The sequence below is a fragment of the Carettochelys insculpta genome, chromosome 11, assembly GCF_033958435.1.
Source record: "Carettochelys insculpta isolate YL-2023 chromosome 11, ASM3395843v1, whole genome shotgun sequence".
NCBI classification, from domain to species: domain Eukaryota; kingdom Metazoa; phylum Chordata; order Testudines; family Carettochelyidae; genus Carettochelys; species Carettochelys insculpta.
In genome coordinates, this window is record NC_134147.1 from 18596598 (window position 1) to 18612359 (window position 15762).

Consider the following 15762-nt stretch of genomic DNA (forward strand, 5'->3'; position numbering starts at 1 on the left):
CTTGGTTACTCTGGCAAAGCAGGAAAGCCCAACAAGCACCTGTCAGTGCCATGCGCAGCATCATCTGGATCGGTGGAGATGCGTGGCCACTTGGGGAGTGCACAGCCCCCCCTCCATCCCTCCTCATCTGCCCCCTCCCTCCCCCTCCAGCCTTTCTTTACACACCTTCCCCCATTCTCTCATCACACCTCCCGGACTTCCCGCTCTCCCCCTCCCCACTCACGCCTCCCTCCATCCCTTCCCCTCCAGCCTCCTGCTCTTCCTTCTTCCGCTCCCCCTCATCGCTCCCACAACTTCCCGCTCTTCCCTTCCCCACTCACGTCGTCTTCATTTTTTCCCCCTCCCCTCGTCTTTCCCGCTTTTTTCTGTTATGGCGCCTGGCGCCAGCCGTGCCTCGTGCAAGGCGCGAGGCGCAAACGAGAGCGTTCTCTTTCACGCATGCGTAATACGGTTGCGCCACGGTCCCGTTTTGGTTTTTTTTTTTTTTTTCCTCTCTACCGTAGTGGTTTTGCGGTGGGTGAGCCTCTGCGGTAGCGCATGCGCATTGGAGACAAAGCGCAGTGGGACAGGGGCCTTTTTTTTTCTTCAGCGCATGCGCAATTGCTGTCAAGCCGTGAAGGGATGAGGTGGGGTGGGCAGACAGTCCTTGGCGCCGGCGCAATGGCGGGTAGGTGGGGTGAGACTGTCGCCTCAGTCCTGCGCCCGGCGCGTGCGCGCTGGCCGGCCGCGGGCCCGGGCGGCGGAGGAAGATGGCGGCGGTGGTACAGAACGTGGTGAAGCTGTAAGTAGTTCCCTTCTCCCCCATTTTCCCGTTCCGCCCCCCGAGCGCTGAGCGGCGCAGCCCAGCCCCGGCGGGGCCCCTTCCGCCCGGGGGAACCGAAGTGAGGCGGAGCGGTGGTGGCGCGGAGGGCTCCTGCTTTGGGGCTTTCATTGTTAGGCGCAAAGTTTCTTAGCCCGGCTCCTCAGTGGAGTCGGGACCCCGGCGCACGGTGGGCCCGGGAGCGGGAAGGAGCAGGCGGCCTTCAGGGGGTGCAAATGGGGGAGGAGACCGCTCTCGTAGCTCCCCCTCCGTAGGGTCCCAGTGTTTGGGAGTGCGGGGAGCAAAGCCCGGTGAGGGGGAAGGAGCAAGGGCTGGCCCACATCATCAGGGAGGGAGGTTGGATTATCGCCCTCCTCAGCGCCCCACCAAGGGCAGCGGGGAGACATCCCCACTTGCCCTCCCCCTTCCAAGACCCACTGGGATCTGAGGAGGTCGATAGCTCCATTTATAGAGCTGGGGGTGGGAGATACAGTCCTCCTCAAGGTTCAGGCTCTGATAGGGGTTGCAGCTTCTCTTTCCAAGGGGATGCATATGGAACCATAAACTACAGCTTCCTGTTCGAGATCTGGAAAGGCTACAGTTCCTTTGACCTTAAACCATCAACCCTCTTCTCCTCCCTCTTCTTAAACAGCAGTCACTAGAAGAGGTATGAAGAGTGCCCAAGAGTGGGGGCTACAGCACCCTACTCCTCACCAGAGTGTGAAAGGGGGCAGTTCCCCTCATATTTTTGGTCAGTGTGGTGTGAAGGCACAAAAGTACCGTTTTAAAAAGTGGACTTGAAAAATGACGGTGAGTCAGCCAACCAGAGTGCACAGTTTGCATTGAAAAGTAGCTGCGTTGAGATGGGGCCAAGGTTTAAGTTGAAGAGAGTTTTTACGGTAGGTAGAATAAGGATGGTAGGCCTTAAGGGAGGTGGTGGTTGTTTATAATTGTGATCACATTGCTTGTTACCTCATGAGGGTATACACTTACATGTGTTGATTATCCAGGTTGTCATAATAATGACTGTCATGTGGGACACTGGTTGAGAAACAGTATTTGAGCTAATTGCGTTTAAGTCTGGGTATATGGGTTCCATGCTTCTGGCTGAGTTCCTCTTTCCTTTATAGTCTGGATATTGTCATACCTTTGCTGTAGCTAAAGATACTTCAGAAGAGGGGGGAAAAGTTCTCTGGAACACACACATACTACAGCAGGTATTCTTAAAAATTCCTGCAGGAAAGAACAGTTTTAGCAACAAGAGTATCACTTTCTGAAGATCAAGCTATTTGAGTCTGGGACAGGTGAAGAGGGTGGTGGTCTTGGGGTCAAGGCAAAGCAGTGCACCTCAGGTAACCTGGGGTAAATTTCCCCAAGGCTCAGCCTTGTGTTTCTCACTGATACGTGGATAGTTTACCTAATCTAGCCTGTGTTTCAATTCCCCATCTGTGAAAAGCAGATAGTCCTTCCTTGTAGCTTATGGGTATTGTGTGGGAGGAAAAAAAACCATTAATAATTGTGATGTGTACAGATATGCTGTAATTAGGATTCTTGTAGATACCTATAAAGATATGCTACTGCGTGAATTCATACTGTAGAGCAGCAGTCCGAAATATAGCGTATCTCAGCAATCTTTCCAAGGTGGAGTGCTGAAATGTGACCTTTTGCCCTCTATGTATGGTGCGAGTGCCAGTGATGCTATGTAAAGTCACTAAGAGTCCTCCTTACAACAACTTCATTAATAATAAATTGAGCTGCAGAGCTTTACCATTTCTGTATTTAAATCTCTGTCTGGCAGGGTTTTTAAATATCTAAAAGCGTCCAGGATTTTAATACAGGTTGAACCTTTCTTATCCTGAATTCTCTGGTCCGGCAATGTCCCTCATCCAGCAGGACAATAGATATTGCTGGACCAGAGAGCTCCAGCTGTGCAGGGCACAGGAGAGCCCTGCTGGCAGCCTACTCTGGGGAACCGGAGGTTGGGGAGCCAGAGGACAGGGAGCCCGGCAGGAGTTGGGGAGCCCCCCGTGGGGATCCCAGCCCCAGTCATCAGCCCTGTGGCTGGGAGCCAGCTGGAGTGGGGAGCCTTGCCAGCACCCCCTCAGCTGCAGGAACCCCAGCTGGGGTTAGGGGAGCCCCACAGCAGGGACTCTGTCTGGGGCCAGGGCTTCTTGCCAGCAGCCACTAGGTAGGATGCCTCTCTGGCAGCCCCGCAGCCAGTGGGGCCACAGCATGGGTCGGGGGACCTCAACCAGTCCCAAGAAAATTGCAGCCCAGGAGCAGCGAGCTGGCAGCCCGCAGGCCCCAGTGGGGCCAGGGATGGGAGACTCAGGGGACCGAGGGCAGGATGCACCTGGGGCATAGAGCTCCACTGGCAGTCCTGGGAACCCTGTTGGCACTGGGAGAGACCCCCCAGTAGGGCCCCTGGGACGGCGGCTGGGCTGGAGCAGACCATGGCCTGGGGCGAGGAGCTGGCTGCAGGGGGAGCCCTGTTCTCAACCCCCCCTGTACTGCCAGCAGCCTTGCAGCTGCCCCCCACAAATCCGTCTGCTCTACAGGCAGCCTCCTCCTCACCCTGCCTTCAGAGACTTACCCAAGCTCCACATGGAGCAGTCAAGAAGCATGGTGCAGGTACTGTGCATGCCCCTCTGTTGGCGTGGGGGTGGGAGTCAGGTGTGTCTCTCTGCTCCGCCTCTGCATGGGGGAGGAGGAGTGGGGCTGAGCTACCCAGCGTGCCACTGAACAGGGTCTCTTTTGCCAACTGTGGCACGCGTGCCGTAGGTTGCAGACCCCTGTCATATATAGTGTCTTTTGTCGCTAGATCTCAAAGTACTTTACAAAGGAGGCTAGTATTGTTATCCTGATCACCAAATGCGACCCTGCATCAAATGTTACTGCCGTGTAAATGGATTATTGCAGTAGATGTTGTTATAACAACATCCTTTTCAATAAGGAAATGACTGAACCAAACTTCCTAGCTCTCCCTATTCTTCTGATCTGTGAGTGACTTTGTGCATAATTCTTAATTCAGTTTAAAAACAAGCAAAATATATCCATTTGTCACATGAGCATGGGATTTATAATGAAAAGGGCAAATGAGGGGTTTTTTTTATTTTTAAGCACAAAATGTGTATGAACAGATTTTTAAAAACTAATGGTAGATATTTAATTACCACTGTGTTTAGTTAAAGCCGTTTTTTAAATTTTTAAATCATTGTTGGTACAGATTAAATAAAATATGAGAATGTGGTCCCATTGTGCTAGAAAATGTTTTTGCCCTTAACATTTTATGACCCAAATAGACAAGACAAAGGATGGGACAGGAAACCGAGGTGGGAACTGGGTTGCTCCAGATCATTGGAGTAGGTGCACATCCCAGGTCTCCTGGGTCCCAGTCCAGATCCTTATACATTGGACCATACTTCCTCTCCAGTGGCATTTTAATACTGTTTTAGAAAATAGATTTATATTTTGAGATCAGATCCCGTTGTCAGTCATGTCAGACTACATCTCAATTAACTGTCAGTGTGCAGTGTTGCATTTACTTGGGTATAACTGAATGCAAAATGTGTTCCTATGCCCTGTAGAAAAATGGTTTCTCTCAGTAGTTCCTGAACTCTTATGCCATGACCACCATTGGGCTAATATCTGTCAACATGAACCCTGGGGCAATGGGGTCAATTCAGGTATTATTTCTGGAAGCTGGAGCAGACTTTACAGCCCTGCTCCTGCTTCTCATATCCACTCCTATTCCACCCTGAGGTCCCTGAGGGGGTGTTGCCATCGCAGCCCAAAGTGCATGGACTGGGAATGCCTGTCCTAGCAGAGGTGGCAGCTCAGGCTTCTCATCATCCCTCCTTTGTACCTCAGTTCTTCTGGGGTTTGGTTTCATGCATCTGTTAGGGACATGTGAAATCAACCTCTTAGGGGTCGCAGTTGACCCTTGTACTCCTTGTGAGATGTGAGGAGTAAGGGTTATCTGTGGGAGAAACTCTCGCATTGACATTCCTCGATAGGAATGGCCGAATAAGCCAAGTGCAGATGAGTCAATTCTACGCAATTGCCATAGCTAGAATTGGGTGTCTGCAGTCAACTTACTTTGCCTAGTGTAGACATAGCATAAATGAGTACTAGAACTTGAGCAGGCCTTGGACTCTACTCCCTAGTGGACTGATTGTAGTGGAGAAGAGACTGTTCTGTCAATAATGTCATTTATCAATCCATTATTAGGGCAAAAGATTGCTATATGTATTGATTAGGGAGCTGTTTTAGCAAGCAGATTGTTCTGTCTGTAGTATGGATATAGCTTAAACTCCACTCTACGCTACAAATTTAGCTGTATTGGGGAGATATGTCCAAATGTGTAGGATAGTTGGAGACATGGTTAAACCATAGTGAAATTGAGTCTGCTGCAACACGGAACTGTGCTTTAACTGTGTTGGGTGACAACAGTACTGTAACCATGACATCCTGGTCCACTGAATTTTTCACACACATGTGACTTGTACCACATACTAGTTGATGGTTTTGAGTTTGCTAAGATTAGTGCTAATCTTTGCAGTCAGAAACCCATAGGGACAGTGGCTCTCTGTTGGTTCTTTGGACCATTTTATCCCTCTTCTTGTCTGGCTGTCAGATCTTTCTGTGCTATGGCTAAGCAGAAAGGACCATGGGAGAATATTTGTTTGACAGCTGTAGAGCTAGGGAGGATTCATTTGCATCTGAAATGAATATTAAGATCTTATTTTTGAACGTGCCCCCTACTGCAGTTAATGTGGTCGCTTCCCCTTTAGTTTACATCCATTTTCCGCCATATAACACCACTTACTATGCTGTAGTTAATTCTGATCTTTACTGGTGTTGGATTGAAACTGAGATTAAGATCAAAACAAAAAGCAGTCAAGTAGCACTTTAAAGACTAGCAAAATATTTATTAGGTGAGCTTTTGTGGGACAGACCCACTTCTTCAGACCATAGGCAAGTGCTGCTTGACTGCTTTTGTTTTGATAGTATATAGACTAGCACAGCTCCCTCTCTGTTACTATTCAACATGCATGGCATTAAGATGTTTGTCTTCAGCTCTGGCTCCCCAGTTGTTCTGCATTATATTCAGCAAGATACTTTGTATGGAAAGTTATGTTGAAATTCTCATGCGTTTCCTGAAAGACAAATGCTCTTATGTGTCTTGTCCTTTTGTTCATCTGATAAAATAGCAGCTTACTTGCCACGTGTGTAATTAGCAAATTGTGTTATGAAGTCAGCCTGAATGCCTTTCCTCTGTGACTCATGTTCTCTGGTTTGATGCAGTCATTTCAGTGTGTATTGAAATGTCAGAGGGGTGTGTGTTTGAAAAAGAGGGTGTTGTGCTTATGTATTTATGCAGTTTCTTTCCTCTCCTGGCGTATAAAACTCTCTTTAGCAAGCAGAAGCCAACAGATTATCTACTTTCCCACTCTCTGCTACATTGTGGCAAGATTTTAACATTGAAATTACTATAATTATGGCTCATTCAATTAAATGAGTCTTTAGTGCTGTTCTAGCAAAAAAAGAAAAAGAAAAACTTAAGCAGGGGGAGAATCAGAGTTAATTCAAATCTTTTAGTCTTCTTGTTGATTCCTGACTTTCCCCAGTGTTTTTGCTAACTTGATTACCAAGAAGGATTAGATTTTTTTTTTTCCCCCTCTGTAGCATCTGTGCATTGAAACAGAGAATAAGGATGTGAGCATAGAATTTAGGTAGATCACTTGCATTTTCAGTATGGTGCTGGGAGTACAGCTCTTGGCACTGCCCCAAAATGCTGCTCCATGCCTTTGTGACAAATCTGCGTTCATGATTACGGCCCTGTGTCTATCACTGATGAAGTCTGATCAGTGACTTCCTGCGCCTGCCATGATTTCTGTAGCAGCCAGTGTGGCAGACCCCCAGGCCAGCTGTTCAGGGAGCCCTTGGGATAGCTATACTGGCTGCTGCTGGAGCAGCTGTGGAGCCAGCCATTCAGAAAGCCTTTCAGCCATCCACATTAGATGATGTGGCTGGCCCTGGGGACCACCTGAGCAGCAGTGGTGGGAGCAGCTGCAAATCAGTATTTCCTGGCAGCAGTCCCCCCAGCTTCTGGTTGGCTGGGGCAGCAGCTGGCCACCCAGGGACTCCGCCTACACCTTTCCCTTGCGGTGGTGGCCAGAGCAGCAGCAGGCTCACCCTGAGGCAACAGCTGGTGTTGTGGGCCCCCTGGATTTGTGATTTAATTAGGAGTATTAATGCTATGTCAGGGGGAAGCAAACTGTTTACGTCAGTCCCAACTTTTCATCCCTGCAGTTAGCAGGGCCCCCCAACCTGTCTAATGTAACCCACGCCGATGGAAATTTTGGTAATATTCATTGATATGAAAAAAAGCCCTTTTGGCATATGTAAGAAAATAAGTCTGTAGAATGTAGAAAATTTATTAAGCAGGATATAAATTTGACTACACATACATAAAAACAGTAACATAGTTCTACATTTTTAATGAGATGAATGAGTCTGAGACCCAGCAGCCAGTCATGCTGCACCCTTCTTATGAATTTAATTTCCCTTCCCCCTCCCAAGGGGGTCTGCTCCCCACTTTGCTCACCCTAGTATAAGTCATAGACTGGTCATAGTGTGACTTTTGTTTTGTTTCTTGTTTGAAACTTACCCATGACTTTTAAAAATACCTGTGATTAAATCGTAGCCTTTCACACTTATGATACTTGTGTTGTGGTATGTGATAAACTTGTGATCATTCTGTCTTCACTGTAGTAGGAGGGGTGGAACTCAAAGGCTCCTTGCAAGATACATGCCTACAAAACTTGTAGTAGTAGGCATCCTTCAGTCTGCATAGACTATGTATCGTGCCCTTTATAGTTTCAATTGAGGACTTCATTTACAGCGTCTATTGTGACTATGAAGGCCCACACGAGAGTGACAGTCCTTGCTGCATCTCTTGCAGGTGTGGTGGGTGTCTGACAAGTCCTTAGTGTGCTTTCTGTGCGCTCGCTTCTCCTCTGCTAGCTGTCTGATCTTCGTCTCGCCCTTCTGAAGGCCCTTGTGTAACCCCTGCCTCCATCTGCTGCGGTCGTCTGCTAGTTCTTCCCAGTTGTCCAGCTCGATGTCTACCTCTCTGAGGTCTCTCTTGCAGACATCTTTGTAGCGCAACTGGGGGCGTCCGGGAGGTCTTTTTCCAGAGGCTAGCTCACCATACAGGATGTCTTTTGGAATCCTTCCATCATTCATCCTGTGGACGTGGCCAAGCCAGCGGAGCCGCCGCTGCCTGAGGAGGGTGTGCATGGTTGGGATTCCAGCTTGCTCGAGGACAGCGGTGTTGGTCACTCTGTCCTTCCATGATATTCCAAGGATGCGCCTGAGGCATCGCAAGTGGAAGACGTTCAGCCTCTTTTCCTGGCGGGCATACAGTCTCGCTGCCATAAAGGAGGGTGCTAAGGATGCAGGCTCTGTAGACTTGCATTTTGGTGTGAGTGTACAGCTTGTTGTTATTCCACACTCTCTTGCTGAGTCTGGACAGAGTTGTGGCCGCTTTTCCGCTCCTATTTAGCTCAGTGTCCAACGATAGGGTGTCAGTGATGGTGGACCCGAGGTAAACAAACTCGTGGACGACCTCTAACGTATCTAAATGAGAATCTCTGAGTAGTGCAGGGTCTGTGACATATTTATGCATTTCTGAATTTGTCCAACGGTTCACATGCATTACAAATTTTTTACTCTTTTATGCAGTGCCTTTCAGAGCAGTCCAGAAATGCAAGGGTTACTCCACCTGGATAAATTCCAGCTACTTCATGGTTGTATCATGACAGCCTCACTGCACAACACACTTAAGGGAGACAAAAAGCAGTCAAGTAGCACTTTAAAGACTAGCAAAGTAGTTTATTAGGTGAGCTTTCGTGGGACAGACCCACTTCTTTAGACCATAGCCAGACCAGAACAGACTCAATATTTAAGGCACAGAGAACCAAAAACAGTAAGCAAGGAGGACAAATCAGAAACAGATAATCAAGGTGAGCAAATCAGAGAGTGGAGGGGTAGGGGGGAAGATCAAGAATTAGATTGAGCCAAGTATGCAGACAAGCCCCTATAGTGACTCAGAAAGTTCACATCACGATTTAAACCATGTGTTAATGTGCCGAATTTGAATATAAATGTCAGTTCGTCCACTTCCCTTTCTACAAAGGAGCGATAATTCCTCTTCAGTAACACACATACGTTGAGGTCATTGACAGAATGCCCCATTCCATTAAAATGTTGACTAACTGGTTTGTGGATCTGGAGTGTTTTGATGTCTGTTTTGTGCCCATTGACCCTTTGTCTAAGGGAGTTAGAAGTCTGTCCAATATACAAAGCATCTGGGCATTGTTGGCACATGATGGCATATATGATGTTAGTAGAGGAGCCCGTGATTCTGTGAGTAACCTGGTTAGGTCCAGTGGTGGTATATCCAGAGAAGATATGTGGACAAAGCTGGCAGTGGGCTTTGTTGCAGGGAAAGGTTCCAGGACTGGTGTTCCTGGGGTATAGACTGTGGCTGTTAGTAAGGATCCTCATGAGGTTGGGAGGTTGTCTGTAGGAGAGAATAGGCATGTCACCCAGGGCCTTCTGGAGTGTAGCATCCTGATTAAGAATAGGTTGTAGGTCTTTAATAATTCGTTGCAGTAGTTTGAGTTGGGGGCTGTAAGCGATGACCAATGGTGTTCTGTTCTTGGCTTTTTTGGGCTGATCTTGGAGTAGCTGGTTTCTGGGTATGCGTCTGGCCCTGTCGATTTGTTTTTTTACTTCTCCTGGTGGGTAATTCAGGTTTATGAATATTTGGTAAAGTTCTTGTAGTTTTTGGTCTCTGTCAGTTGGATCAGAGCAAATGCGATTATACCTAAGAGCTTGACTGTAAACAATGGATCTAGTCACGTGTGCAGGATGGAAACTAGAAGGGTGTAGATAAGTATAGCGATCAGTAGGTTTTCGGTACAGTGTGGTACTGATCAGGCCATTCTTGATTAGTACTGTAGTGTCCAGGAAATGTATCTCTTGCATGTTGTAATCGAGGCATAAGTTGATGGTGGGGTGTAGATTGTTAAAGTCTCTGTGGAATTCTTCTAGAGCCTCTGTACCATGGGTCCAAATCATAAAGATGTCATCAATGTATCTTAAGTAGAGGAGTGGTAATAGGGGACGAGAGCTGAGGAATCGTTGTTCCAGGTCAGCCATAAATATATTAGCATATTATGGGGCCATGCGGGTGCCCATAGCAGTTCCACTAATCTGGAGGTATAAATTGTCCCCAAAACGGAAATGATTGTGTGTGAGAACAAAGTAACAGAGGTCAGACACCAGATTGGCTGTGGTGGCATCAGGGATGGTGTTCCTGATTGCTTGTAATCCGTCTTTATGTGGAATATTAGTGTACATAGTCTCTACATTCATTGTGGCAAGGATGGCGTTATCAGGAACTTTTCCGATGTTTTGTAATTTCCTCAGGAAGTCGGTGGTATCTCGGATATAGCTGGGAGCGTTGGTGGCGTAGGGTTTGAGGAGGGAGTCCACGTAACTGGATAGTCCGGTGGTAAGGGTGCCAATACCTGAAATGATAGGGCGTCCAGGGTTTCCAGGTTTGTGGACTTTGGGAAGTAAATAGAATAATCCAGGCTGTGACTCAGATGGTGTGTCTGAGTTAATGAGGTCCCGAGTAGCAGCAGGGAGTTCCTTCAGTAGTTGTTGTAATTTCCTTTAGAATTCCAAAGTGGGATCAGCGGAGAGAGGTCTGTAAAATGTGGTGGTGGAGAGTTGTCTGGCTGCCTCCTGTTCATAGTCTGAGTTATTAGGGGAGACAGTGAAGGAGAGTCCTATATCCAATTTAGACTGCACAGTATGCCAGAGGCTATGTCTATACCAGACATAGAAGTCAACCACAGATATGCAATTTTAGCTATGCCAGTTGTGCAGCTAAATTCAATGTATCTGCGGTCAGCTAACTTGTCTGTCTTTACAGGAGAAGGTCAATGATAGAGTTCTTCCCTTTGACCTTCCTTACTCATGTCTTGTGAGTACAGGGGTCGACTGTGACCCCTGAGAACTCGGTTTCATGTGAACCCTAGAAGGTTGACTCTGATCTTCCACAGTAGTGCAGATAAGCCTGGAGTTAGAATTTGTTTAAGGCCATAGGCATGAAAAAGACCTTGGGTCAACACTCCTAGCAGACAGTACCTGAACCAAAGAGTTTACAATCTAAACAGCTCAGACAAACTCTGGGTGGGAAAGGAGGTATCACACACAGGCAGAGGAACTGATGTGATTTGAGCAAACGTGTTTCCCAGTTTGTTAGCTAAGTTTGATTGGGGTGTGAGAATGTCTAAATGAAAAGCGAAGACAGAAGGGCAGGTGTGAGTGAAACTGAGATATGGGCTAAGTCGATACTTAAAAACACATTAAAGCACGGCCATGGCAGCGCTTTAAAGTGAAAGTATGGCCATGTCATCAGTGCTGGGAGAGGAGTGTTCCAGTGCTTTGTGTAAACTACCTGAACAACAGTGCTCTGTGTCAACTGCCTGAACAAAGCGGTGCTGGAGCCTGTTGACGCCGGTGCTTAATAGCACTTTAGCTTGCTGTGCAAAAAGGGGTAGTTTTTCACCTCCCTGTTTGAGAAAGTTGCAGTGCAGTAAAGTGGCATTGTAGACATGGCTGGAGAGGGATGGAAACAACATCATGGATTTTGCCAACGATTCTGGAATTTAAATATGCTAGTAATTTTCAGGAGCGTTAAATCCCCATTAGAGAGCTTTAGAATTCTGTGCACCTTGACAACTAGTAAATAAATAAAATTGCTTGGTGATACAAAATAATGGGAAGCCTCTTTCATTCCTACAGAACATTATACAGTGTAAGCAGCTTTGAGAAAAATGCCAAAAGCTATAGGGGAACTTCTTACTTTGGAGAGACTGGTGTGTACTACTGCAGGCTTGTGGCCACTTCCCCACCATCCACTTCTGGGGGAGGCTATGTCCCTTTGCTACACATGTTTCTGGAGTCACAATTTATCAGAAAGGGAAAATTAGTACTCTCCTGGCTCCATCCCAAGTGAGGGAGAACAGCAAATGACTCTGGAGCTCAAGCCTGTAGGTGGGTGAGGTCCCAAGTAGTCCAGAGTTCCACCCCCAAGCGGCGTAGGATAATTAGGCACGGGCACCTTAGTTTAGTGGTCCAGTTCTTGAGCCAAGGTGAGCATCCCTCATTCAGTCAAAGAACACCCTCCTCTTCCCCCAGGTTGAGCAAGGACTACAGGCCCCAGTGGTGGGATGGTAGTGAGCGGATGTGGACCACCCAACTCGATCACATCACAATTTAAGGCCTCAAGAGTGGCAGAGTGGTCTGCTGCAGGGTCAGTAGGGATTGTGACTGCATCTCTGGCAACATAGCAGCCAGACCATAGTCCGGTTCCCTGGACTGCTTCCTATAGTCCCCCTCCGGTGTACCTTTGTCCACAGGCCATCCTCTGTCATCCGAGGTTACAAGATGAGTGGCAGTCCCAGCAAGTGCGTGGCTTCAGCCCTGTCAGGCAGTCCTGGTGCCTGGGTGGTCTTGGGGCAGAAAAAGTCTCTTTGGCACTAGCTGCAGCATCAGGAGGGAAGCATCCATCTCCCTCAGTGGTTGTCCTCCAACTGAGCTGCTGGCTGGGCATGTAAATATTATATTGGCATGTAAATATTGGTCAAAACAGTTACCAATTAAGTGATTAAAATTATAGCATGTAACTAGCTAATCACTGGTGAGTTAGTGCAGGGCAGCAGGGGCTGTAGTCCTGTTTGGTCTTTAGAGCAGGCCTGGTGAGGGGCTGCTCCAGGCCAGCCGGTCCACTGTGGACGGGGCTGAGGTCCTGCCTGCTTGCTAGGCCTGCTTCGGAGCAGCCAGGGACCTGCCTGCCCTCCACATGTTCCTGCCTACTACTCTGACATGGCAAGGGTCCTGCTGGCTAGCCCAATGCAGGCAGGCTGCTCTGGCCAGGAATGGCTGGCCATCTGCCATGCCATGGGCCAGTGGTGGTCATATCTGGCATTTTGGCAGGCTGCATTTTCACCCATCGTTGGTCCTTTCCTTAATGTTAATTATAGATAAAAGACTTATTGGGCACAGCCAAATAATGGTGATGGATTGCCAAAGAATGCACAGTCCCAAGGTAGGTGTTTCCAAATAGAATTTCGTGGAAAGTATTGCACTAGGGATATAAATTCCCAAGGTCAGTTGTCCCCAGTGCTTGGCTCCAGCTGTTCTTTTGTCTTCAGAGTTGGCTACTGATGTGTACAAAGGTCTAGCTCCAATATTTATTTTGGTACCTCCAATCCTGCCACAGTCAGGCAGGTGCTACAAACAGATGCATAGAAAGTGCCAAGAAAGGCATGCAGCAATCGCAGCTTCTCAGGTGATGCCAATAACCAATGAACAGTGTCTGTTTCCTTCACCCACAGCCTCGGAGAACAATATTACAAAGACGCGATGGAGCAGTGCCACAACTACAACGCCAGGCTGTGTGCTGAGAGGAGTGTCCGGCTGCCTTTCCTAGACTCGCAGACCGGAGTGGCGCAGAGCAACTGCTATATATGGATGGAAAAGCGTCACAGAGGACCAGGTGCGTCCTTTTCTGTTGTTACAGTAACTTCAGATCCAGTGCCAGGCTTCCCCTCTGTCTCAGCTTACCCACTCTTGTATAAACTAGCCGGCCAGCTCAGTAGTCAGTGTGACAGTGAAGCTCCCCCAGTATATATTCAAGCACACTTCAGCATCAGTCAAGACAGGTGTCACCCCTCCTATGTCACTTGCTGCCACCTACACAGCAGGAATCTCTAGCCAAATCTTCCTTAGGTTGTGTGGCAAACACACCTTCCATGTCCTTTCTCTGGCGTATGGTCTCCTTCAGTTCTCTCTGTTAAGACAGCTGCTTGTTTCTTGACATTTTATCTCCTGTACTGGGAGGCATCTGACATATCCCAGGTGGGGACTAAGCCAAATCCGTTACAGGGCCAGTGCACTTTGTGGTATGTGGGCATAACTCTTGTGGGATTTTGTAAGTGTTTTAGATAAGGAAGGAGTGGGGAGGCTCTTTAGTTTTAGTTAGTGATGGAGAAACTGTTTTTCTCAAAGCAACAAGTTGAGTGCATTTGTTTTACAGTGTATTTGTGACCTGCCTTCTATTGTGCACTGTGCCAAAGGCATACCGTATAATGTCTTCCATAAATAAGTTCAGTGGCCTTTTGTATTCAAAGTAGTGTAGTGGATAGAGAAGGGAAAATTATAGTAAGGGCTCCTTAATTCTAGTCACAACTGTGTCTAGTTATTATAGCAAGGTGAATGAGAATCAGGGTCTCTGGGTTCCCATTCTGGCTCTGAATAGAGTATGATTTAATAAACCATGGCATCTGAAAATTGGGGCTCCTGGTTTCTGTCCCTGACCTGCTATGGACTTGAGGAAATATTCAGTTTCCCTTAGTTCTGGGAGCAGAACTGGTGCTTGTGATTGCATTAATACATGTGGGTTTGGCGTGACCTTGTGGCTACAACACTGGACTGAAACTTGGGATATTTGGGTTTGCTCCTGGCTTGGACAATATTTTGCAGGGTGATCTTGAGCGAGTCACATCCCTTCCGTGCCCATCTGTAAAAAGGGAATAGTGATGCCAACTTCCTTTGTAAGTCCATGGCGTCTTGTGCAGCTCTGTGACAATGCAAAGATTTAAGTCATGAGGCACATTTTGTCTTAAAACTTAACTCTGTACAGCAAACCGTCGAAATGCGTGATTTTGAGTTGCACCTAACTCGCATTAATGGAAGTTAAGCGCAGCTCAGAATCCCGCCCACCTGGCCTTGGGTCAACCCTCTTGAACCCACATGGCCTTGGTTCAAACCCCTGCCCCCCGGCTCTGCTCACCACCTGCACACGGCTCTAGCTCAACTCCCACCCTGGTTTAGCACCCCCCCAGCATATGGCTGGAGCTCAATCCCGCCGCCTCGCCCGCCCTGGGGCAAACCTCCTACGCGCGGCTCTGGCTCAACCCCATCACCTAGGTTCAGCCCCATTGTTTGCATCCCTGGTTCAAAACCTCCTCTCCCCCTCCCTCCCCCAGCCTGGCTCATCACCCCGTGCATAGCTCTAGCTCAACGCCCCGCCTCCCCAGCCCTGGTTCAACCACACCCCCTCCTGCATGGCTTTGGCTCAGCTCTACCCCTTGCAGCCCTAGCCCACCCCAGGCTTAACCCCCCTCTGCCCCTCCAGTGGCCCCAGTCTACCTCCAGGCTTAATCCTCCCCAGCTGCCCCCCCACCCCAGGACTTAACTTTCAAAAGGAGCTCCAGGTGCTCCCGCTGCTTCCCTGGGTGCAGAATGTGTATTCGGCCAAGGAAAAAGTTGCCCCACCAACTTATGTGAAATTCAAGTTACGTGAGGGTGAGTGGGAACACAACCCTCATGTAAATCGAGGCAGTACTATATTGTAAAATTCAGACAAAGGCCCTCACCTGCAAAAGGAAATGTGCATGATGGTGTTTGTGTGATAATGCTTGTGCACCACAGCCAAGAATTAGGTTCCATTTGTGCTATTCCTGTGTGGACAAACTGAAAAGACATCTCCTGCTTCAGAGAACATACAGGACAAAATGTGGTGAAGCTTGATTGGAAGGATAGGGTGCCAAAGTATTTTCATTCAAAGCTTTTTGGACTGTGGGGGATGGCAGCCTTGAAGGTTCCCCTGACTGTGGCTTTGAGAAACAGAAATTATGCTCTGAATATGTGGCTGATGGTAGAAGCGTCTCCCCCAGCCCTTTCATTCAGGAGTTCATCTTCCCACACTCTGTTATGCATTGATATAGACTAAGCCTCTCACACAACAGCGAATGGAACGCTGGCTCTTGGCAGCTAACTTTTGCTCTCAACATTTCCCCTATGTTACAGAGAGG

General features: G+C 48.1%; 1 protein-coding gene across 3 annotated transcripts in view; it reads left to right on the forward strand.

Moving 5' to 3' along the window:
* Positions 1 to 683: 683 nt before the first annotated feature.
* DPF2 (double PHD fingers 2) overlaps positions 684 to 15762 on the forward strand; it is a 46517-nt gene continuing 31438 nt past the window's right edge. For 2 of the 3 annotated variants that reach the window (XM_075004921.1, XM_075004922.1), the window contains exons 1-2: positions 684 to 781; positions 13282 to 13442. In XM_075004921.1, coding sequence (XP_074861022.1) covers positions 750 to 781; positions 13282 to 13442 — 193 coding nt within the window. In that variant the 5' untranslated portion in view covers positions 684 to 749. Of the gene's footprint in view, positions 782 to 1592; positions 1610 to 13281; positions 13443 to 15762 lie in introns of those variants that run through there. The other variant, XM_075004923.1, reaches the window with a different exon arrangement.